At 36.1% G+C, this 8,806-nt stretch overlaps 1 protein-coding gene across 1 annotated transcript in view; it reads right to left on the reverse strand.

The window, feature by feature from the left end:
* The window catches only part of LOC306805840 (uncharacterized protein), a 50,220-nt gene extending 42,744 nt beyond the window's left edge, over positions 1-7,476 (reverse strand). The window contains exons 1-5 of the mRNA XM_079314052.1: positions 7,304-7,476; positions 4,395-4,590; positions 2,117-2,253; positions 1,731-1,822; positions 573-681 (exon numbers count right to left, since the gene is read on the reverse strand). Of these exons, the coding sequence (XP_079170178.1) occupies positions 573-681; positions 1,731-1,822; positions 2,117-2,253; positions 4,395-4,590; positions 7,304-7,333 (564 nt within the window). The 5' untranslated portion in view covers positions 7,334-7,476. The remainder of the gene's footprint in view (positions 1-572; positions 682-1,730; positions 1,823-2,116; positions 2,254-4,394; positions 4,591-7,303) is intronic.
* Between the last annotated feature and the right edge of the window lie 1,330 nt (positions 7,477-8,806).

An 8,806-nucleotide genomic window follows, 5' to 3' on the forward strand; every position in this document is an offset into this window, starting at 1 on the left:
TACCAAATTATTTATTTAAAAAAAGGGGGCAGCTTATTATAGGAAACAGGAAATACACTTGGTGAAGTGAGAAACTTAAGACAAGTGTTCACTTTTGGTTAGATCACTTGTTCACATAAATCAGCACTGCTACAGTCCAATACAGTAGATTTGAAGAGATTTTCTTTACTTGTCCTGCCAATCATGCTTAATATGTTTTATATAAGCATAATTCTTGGCAAAATTTTTACCAACTCCTTTCAAGAATATGCTGCAGTTACAGTTACCGGGGCTGGGGCAGTATGTACAGCTTGCCTTATATGCAATTTTATTTTCTTTTTTTTTCTTTGATATTTGGATCATTTTGACAACTAGAATATTACTTCCCTCATTTATGTGGAAGAGAAGTTATATTTACTTTATTTTTTCATCATTTTAATAAGAGGATTAGGCGCTTAAAATTATTGAAAACATCTAATGATTTTGGCCATCATAGTTAATGAATAAATGAAGTCTATGTCTTGTATCAAGCTGAATATTTAACTTTATAACTGTATTAATTTATATCATGCAAATACACAAAAAACACATACCTTCCTTTTACTTTTTCCTGTTGCATTAACTGACTCAGAATGTGTAGGTGTGAGAGTTTTGCTTTGAATTCCAACCCAAAAGTTCTCTAGATTTTGAACAACAGTTGCACTAGAAAAAAGAAAAACAAAATTATTTATTTTCTAGCAATGTATTTGAATATAAAATGCCAATAAACTCTCATCCCCCTTTGCCCCAGCCAAGAAGGGCTCTCTTCTGGTTTTAAGTGCATACAGTACAAGTTTCACAGAATACTTTTCCTTATAGTGACTTGTATTATCATCCAGCATAATTCTGAAGATAACTAAAACAGATGCTGAGACCAAGCAGAAGAGGAACATACACTGAAGAAGCACTGACTCCAGTGAGGAGCACTGGCTCAGATGTTCATCAGAATTATCCCACATGCTCTGACAATCTGTATCTATGATGGTGAACTGATTTTCATGGCAAAGAGTGGAAGCAATTTTTCCATTCTTTTGTGGTTTTGCATTCTTTTGCCTGTTCTTGGTATTCCTCAAGACTTAATGAAACAAGGCAAAGATGGCCCTATCATAAATCTGCAGTTCAAGCAATACAAGCTATCAAATATTTAGGTAGTTTCCAATGTACTTCAAGCATGCATTTGTTAAAGTATTTGGTGTTTTTACAAGCTTCACATCTGCAAGAAATGTAGCATTAAAAGCAAGCTAAATACATCTTCTCCTGTTTTCAGAAGTTAGTTCATTGGTCATACACTTAATTTAGAATTTATATTAGACGAATTTACATCATATTACTATTCTGCCATTGCTCAAAATGAAGAAAGGTATAGCTGAACGAAGCCTGAATTTCATTTATTCAGAGGAGTTACATTCGTATTTTGTTGCTGTTGTAATTTAAGAATTCAAAGTGTAAAAAATGGCTACACAAAGATACATTAATAACATTATGCTTAATGGAATTAGTTACATATATTAAGATCTTTAAGACATTAAATTTGACAATTACATCTTGAAATGGAAATCATATTTTTTAATGAACATAGCGTGAAGTTATGGCAAACTATGGAAAAAAAACTATGATGGGCAAGAATATCTAAAAGATACACATGTGTATCTCAACATAGAAATAAAATTTCAAGGCAAAAAACCCCCCAAACAAACAAAACAACTATTTACATAAATTGAAGCTCTTTAACATCATGTGGAGCAATCCATGTTGTTGTAACCTTCTGTTTCACATCTGAATTGGCATTACTTACTGCTGAATTCTGCAATTAAAAAGAAATACATGTAATTATATAAGATGCAAGAGTGACTTTTAGCTATATTATTAGAGAAACTGTCTCTACTACAACAGATAACACTGATGTTCTCCTACAAAGAGCCAGGGAATTTCTACATCAAGTTCATACCACATATAAAGGATAGATGGAAATCTTGAGAAAACCTAACTTTTCAAACTCTACTGATGAAATAGCATTGCTGTATAAAGAATGATCCCTACTTCTGTTATTTAAAGGAAACCCAAGCTTCAGTAGGTATTCCAAAGACTGCACACATACCGTCATGTTATGACATTCCAAGCCTTTGGTGTTTGGATCTGTAATTTTAAAAGTACCAACAGGAACATCTCCATCTATTTCTCGAGCTTGTAGATTAAATCCTTTAAACCCAGCATCTCCAAGTGCTTCTAGAGTTACTGTGAAAAGAGGCATTTTGAGAAAGGTAAATTTCATACACCACTAAAATTGCCTAAATGTTTACCATGTTATATTTGCTTCACTCCAAGGTAGAAAATTTCATTGTGCAGAATTCTGCACAGTGTAGAAACTACTTTAAGCCCTGTACAATTCTAAAATAACATTTAAAACACTTTTCTAAATTATAAGAAGAATGACAACAAAGGTAAAGGAAAAATGGAAAGGTGCTTCTCTGTAAAGTAACATGAAATTTATGATTTGCTGAAAATTTCAAAAGGAATTCTGCTCTACCAAACGACCAGTGACCTTGCTCACCAAAAAGGTATTTATTTTCTGTCTAATTAGGCCTACAAAGTCAAAATTGCTACAGGAAAAAGGGAATTGCATTTCTTTCTACCTCTGTTTTAAAATAAATGATTAGCTTTTGAATAAGGATGAAATGCAGAAACTTTTTTTTATGTTTGGCTTCCATGTTCTACATTAAATATGAAAAATTTAATAATTATATGAGCTAATCAATATTACTCAAATTTTGTTACTGAAGGAGCTCAGAAAAATATGATAGAGAGCAGTTTCATGCTTTGCATGTATCAAAACTGAAATTAGATTTCAAAAGACATAACTAAATTTGCTATTATCTATTAGAACTTTTCTCTGCTAATTCCATTATTAGGGACTTTGGCAAACAAAATCAGAATAATAGTTTATGAACAGAGATATCTCTCATCATTAAAAACAAGGGAAGATGAACTGGGACTGACACAAAATTTGAGGCAAAGACCAATCGTAATAATGATTAATAATTCAGTATTTCCAAACACCTGCATAATTAGCCTTTCAATTTGTCATCAACTTTCAGTCACTGATTTTCCCCAGGTGTCCTGAAAGCAATGACATGGAGCCCTTGAGTGCAGGGTTAAATGCAGCAGGGATGATGTAGGAGTGGCACAAGGTATGTTACAGTGAAACTGCAACAGACTCAGAGGAAAGGGACCTAGTGAGGCTCCCTGAGACCACATGCTGGGTGCTTACATGTGGGAGCACCAAAAAAGTACTGCTAAACCCCCCATGATTAGGGGGAAAAAAGGACCAAAAAGACAAGGTTAGTAGCATCTGGGATTCAATATCTGTGTCATGATAAATCTCATGTGACTTGCTGAACAGTCTGCATATACTTCAATCCGTCCACCATTTTTCTGTCAATAGTATTTTAAATATTTGAAGAGTATTTAAAAAGCCTTCCCATCCTTGAAGGAGTTCTTCACACATTTTCCCAGAAAGGGCAGCAGTAACAGGACTCTAAGGCTTCCTCATTCTTCTCCCTGTACATCATTCTCCATGGAAGTATATCCATGCTTCTAGGGTAAAGTAAATCAGAATCCCAGCTAGAGAGTAACTACTTGTGAAAAATGCTTTTTTTCAGCTACTGAGATCCAACAGACATGTGACAGGTCACAACTCTCTTCCATGCTTCTGGCATGAATGACTAGAATAAGAAGCATTCACAAGTTATTTGAAGTGTAACAGCACCATGAGATGGCATCATACTGTGGCAAAACAGGGCTAAGGTGCTCCATCCAGAGAGCAATTTGGGATTAGGAATATACAAAGGTGGTTTAAGCCACAATAGCTCCACCTCTTGCAATGTGATAAAATCTGGGATGCAGCTCTTAGAAGGGTGACTCAAAATGTATCATTCTTAAGTTGTCTCATACTGCGTCCTGAATTTTTATTTTCCTGTAGGATGACAGCATGTGAAGAACTGATGAGTAAGATCCCTTTGTATTGCAGAGGCCTGATTCAACAGCAAATACTCAAATACAAAGTTAAAGAACAACTAATAATTAGTCCAGTTTGGCCAGCTGTCACACTTAATTTAAATTTTGTTACAAAAATTACAGTATAAAGTTAAATATATTTATTAGACAAAGAAAAAAGAAAGAAAGACTGCATTTTCAGTTATACAAGTATATACATACAGATATAAAACATAAAAAATAATAATATCTCAGGTATATGTGAACAAGATTGAAGTTAAAGAGTAAATTGTCTAGACTGAGAAGGAAATCAGGGGATTTTTATGAAGATAGGTAATTCTGAAAGGCATGGACAAAGATTTTATGTCATTCATATTGTTTACCTTGTACTTCATTTCCTGGTTCAAAGTTATCAAAAGATACAGCAATAATATATGGTGGTGCAGATGTCTGTGGTTCAGCTTCATAGTTCGGTAACAGAGAATCACAATCAATTGAGGTATTTGTCTGTGGAAAACCAAGGATTCCAGGCAAAAATATCCCACAGAACAAAAAAATAAAGCAGGAGTGTCTCCTCATCTGTGGAACAAAAAGACAATACAGTTCATAGTAACTTTTTTTAAGTTGTTGCCATATTTGGCAAATATCTGCTTTTCTTCAGGACAGGAAACAAAGCAAGCCTAGAAAAATGCTCTTACTTTGCATTCATGTATTTTGAAGAAAATAATTAAAACAAAATACTTATATATAGTGGCAGAAAAGTACAATAAGAGACATAAATATTAGAATTTTAAAATACTGAATTATTAATGGAAGTGTCAATTTTCAGATTGCATGTCAGCAATCTACTAACAGCCATGTCTGCTGCATTACACCTTGGAACTAGAAAAGTCCTTAAAACAAAGTTCCTCACTGTTGCACTGGCCAATTTAGCTCAGTTCCTCAGCTATGCAAGAACTTGCTCTTTCATATTGTAGATATAACCATGATTAGCACGCTCTCCTTTGGCTTTCCCTACTCTCACTCCCAAGGGGTGGGTCGAGAAATCTAGTTAAATGCCCTGGAGTACTCTTAAAGATTTTCAAAGTACTTGTTTTCTGAAGGACTTGACAAAAGATTTCTGCAAAATCCTCTGGAATTTCTAAACACTTTAAAAATACTATATTACTACTGCACATTTTCTATCAGTAAAAAATAAACTACAAACAGTACAGAAATTCACAAAAAATAATTAAGAGGCAAGACTGAAGTCAAATCTTCCCTGACTGCCTATGAAAAAAAAAGATATTTTCTTTATAGTTCACTTGCAGCACAGACAGTGATGATAAACTGTTTCCAAGAAAGAAAGGAAACATTTCTCAACAGTACTCTCAGGTGCTTAATACCAGAATTTCCAGCCTATGTTCAAAGTCTAAACATTCAACTATGGCATTACATAATTTAAAAGGCCATTACATCTTATGAACAACTCACTCTTCCAGCTGCAAAATTGCTGATACAACTGTTAAATCTCCAGAGGTATTTAATAATGCTATTTTACATTCTGTTTGCTACAGGATTGCCTCGTGTGACACAACAGGCATAAGAGAATGGAGAGATTTACCTGAGATTTTTCAAACATAATGTAAGAAATATGTTTAATTTGTGCCATCTACCTGTGTATCTTAATTCATGCAAGACTGTGTAAGGTCATTTGGTTTGTATGTGCTAATGAAGTAAGTAACAGAAGCATCTGGAAGCAGGGAAAAAAAAGACAACTCTGAACATTCATGCACTTCACTCTGAACTTCAACAACTTTTAAAAAAGCCACTGAGTCAACAATAAAATAATAAAACAGGTGGCTGTGAAATGTTGAAAGATTTCCAAGTAGGATGATGAAGGTCTGCATAGTGTCACAACTACTCAGAGCAGCAACCAGGAAAGTGATAGACGCCAGTTATCGTGTCTTTAAAGCAGATGAAAACTGTGCCCCTCCAAAGCCTCATCAAAGTGTCACTTTAATGGGATCCTGGTAAGCATCATGTTTTGGTATCAGCACGCTGGGTGTGGTTATCCAATCTCTTGTGACGATTTTGACGTGGCCCACCTCTAATTAGGATTTAAATACAGCATGTGGGTGCTATTATATCAACAGATGCGGTAAACAGTGATTTAATATGAACCACTCTGTGTGTTGTTGAAATCTCTGTCTGACTCATGGAGAGATGGAAAAAAAAAAAAGTCTAATTAGATGTTCCATTTCAAAGCACAAAGTCCTAGTTCAGCTAGGATTGGAAAATTGTCTGGAACTGCACTCTGCCATGAAAGAAAGACAGTCTGAAACCTTTCCTCTTTTTCTCGCTAGAAAAGAGCCAGAAATACAAGTAAAACAAGTTGAAACAAGGCTGCAACCCCTTCTCTTTGCATGAGTTCTCTGATTTAACAGTTCAAGAGGTATTCTAACAGTCTCATCATGTCATCTTTTGGAAGTAGCTTTTAGATGAGAAAGAGAGATATTAGCATCTTAAAAAATTCAAAGTCCAGACTTGAGGCAGAAAACTTCAATGGGCTCCGAGTTCCAATACATACTCAATGCAAACATGTTACCTTGCATCACATATTTTACATTTTCACTATGAAAAATGTAAAGAAACAAAAATTAAATATTTATAAAATAGAAGCATAGGGAATTCTGGCAAATAAATGTTTTTTGCAAACTTCTAATTGGATATAATTTTGAAAAAATAACTATATCCTCAATTCCTTCATCTGATGGAAAAATTCTAATTTTTTTTTTTTAAAATCACAGATTCAAACCTTTCTCCCTATGAGTCTACATGGCCCTCACCTTTCCAACACCTGAGCTGCTACCTTAAGTATCCTCTTCCATATTTAGTCTAATAGGACTTCAGGCCAACAATTAAAGCCCTTAGTGCTAGTTAGCTACTGCGTTCAAAGTCTACTGGACTCATGAAGAGACACTTTGGTGGTTTGCTCCTCCAAAGCCTTGGGCAAACTTCTGAATAGAGACAAAAGTGGCTTTAAAAGCTGTTAAACATAGAACATTTAATTAATATGATAAACACCTTTCCATAATTTGAAAAACACAGTCCTTGCAAGTCCACCCTGCCAACAGTTTAAGACTGCCTCCTGTACACACTTGCTTATTCCCATTTCTATTTCTACTCCCATTCTTTATTTTTTCTCCTTCTCCTAGATGCTCGTGACGAGCCACGGTCTTATTCTTTAGCCTTTGAGAATAAGCATCACCAGTTAGTGTGCACCCTGTCCACCACATCCCCACCAACACACCTTATCGACCGAGTGCTGGTGCGTGGGCATCCTCCGGTCCCTCTGTGGTCAGTGTGGAGGAGCTGCAGCCGGGCAGTGCCGGTGTCCCAGCAAGATGAGACGGAGGAGGAGGAAGGCTGGGCCAATCCGGGCCAAGGAGGGAGCGAGCGCGGCCAATCCGGGCCAGCTGTGCCTCTGCCCTGGAAATTGGGACACCACAGGTGGGACTGTCCTGCCCAAAGCTGGCGGTGACAACACACTCCTCATAGGTGAGTCACGCCCCTCTGACCTTTATCGAGGCATCTAGCACAGGTAGGGCTTCTGAGGGCTGCTAGCCTAAACCAGCATGTTGACTAAAATCAAAAGAATTATGCTATACAAAAACTCCTAATATTTAATAAACAAGTTCAGTAAAATATTTTGTATTAGTCTTATTAATCTGTTACCACAGACTATTCTGCTGCTGCTTTCTCACTTTTTTGCAGTTGGAAAAGACTTGGAAAATTCTAATGATTACCATACTTCCAAGCATTTTCGCAAAGCAAAAAATTAATGACACCGTTTCTTTTCATTCACCTTTTGCCTTGTGGGAAGAATCTGAAGTTATTGCAACTGACCTGCACACAAAACTAACCTTTTTTTCTTTTTTTTTTCTCTCTTCAGAAGCATTTTCACAATGTTTCTAGTGGAGATTGGGAGGAGTCCAAAAGCTGGATGGTATATGAAATAGAATAGAATATTTTCAGTTGGATGCGATCTACAATTATTTGTCAAGTTCATGCTTGTTCAAAAGCCTCTAAAACACTGACAGGCCTGGGGCTTTGACCACCTCCCTAGGAAACCTGTTACAGGGCATTAACAACGTCTCAATAAAGAAATGCTTCCTGATGTCCACTCTGAACCTCCCCCAGAACAGCTGTGAACCATTCCCACAAGTCCTATACTAGACATCAGGCAGAAGACATCAGCACCTCCCTCTCCACTTCTCTTTCTCAGAAAGTTGTGGAGGTCAATGAGGTCACCCCTCAGCCTCCTTTTCTCCAAACTAAACAAGCCCCAAATCCTTTGGTGCTCCTCACAGGATGTTCTTTTCAGCCCTTTCACCAGCTTTGTTGCCCTCCTCTGGACACTTTCAAAGACCTTAACAATATGATAGGCATTCCTATTTAACCAGGGAATTCTGTGAATCTGTGAGTCTGTGGTTAATGGTTAATTTATGAGTCTTTGGTTAATGGAAATCCTTTAACCAAAGACTGTTCACAAGAACCTTCTTCAATTCCTTGATGTTCATGCATTTAAAATGTATTTAAATTCAAAATGCTCACAGCATTTTAAGAATATTAGATATTTTTAAGATTCAGTGCATTTAACTAACTGTATTCTCTTTCAGTTAATTACCTTTAATTAATGAGCAGATTTTATTTACATTGTTCCATTATGAAATACATTATTTCCTATCTGCTGCTACCCATTGGGGAAGAGATCATAATCGTTCTTCTCTTACTATACCACCAAATTCACCAT

The sequence above is a fragment of the Erithacus rubecula genome, assembly GCF_903797595.1.
Source record: "Erithacus rubecula genome assembly, chromosome: 10".
NCBI lineage: Eukaryota > Metazoa > Chordata > Aves > Passeriformes > Muscicapidae > Erithacus > Erithacus rubecula.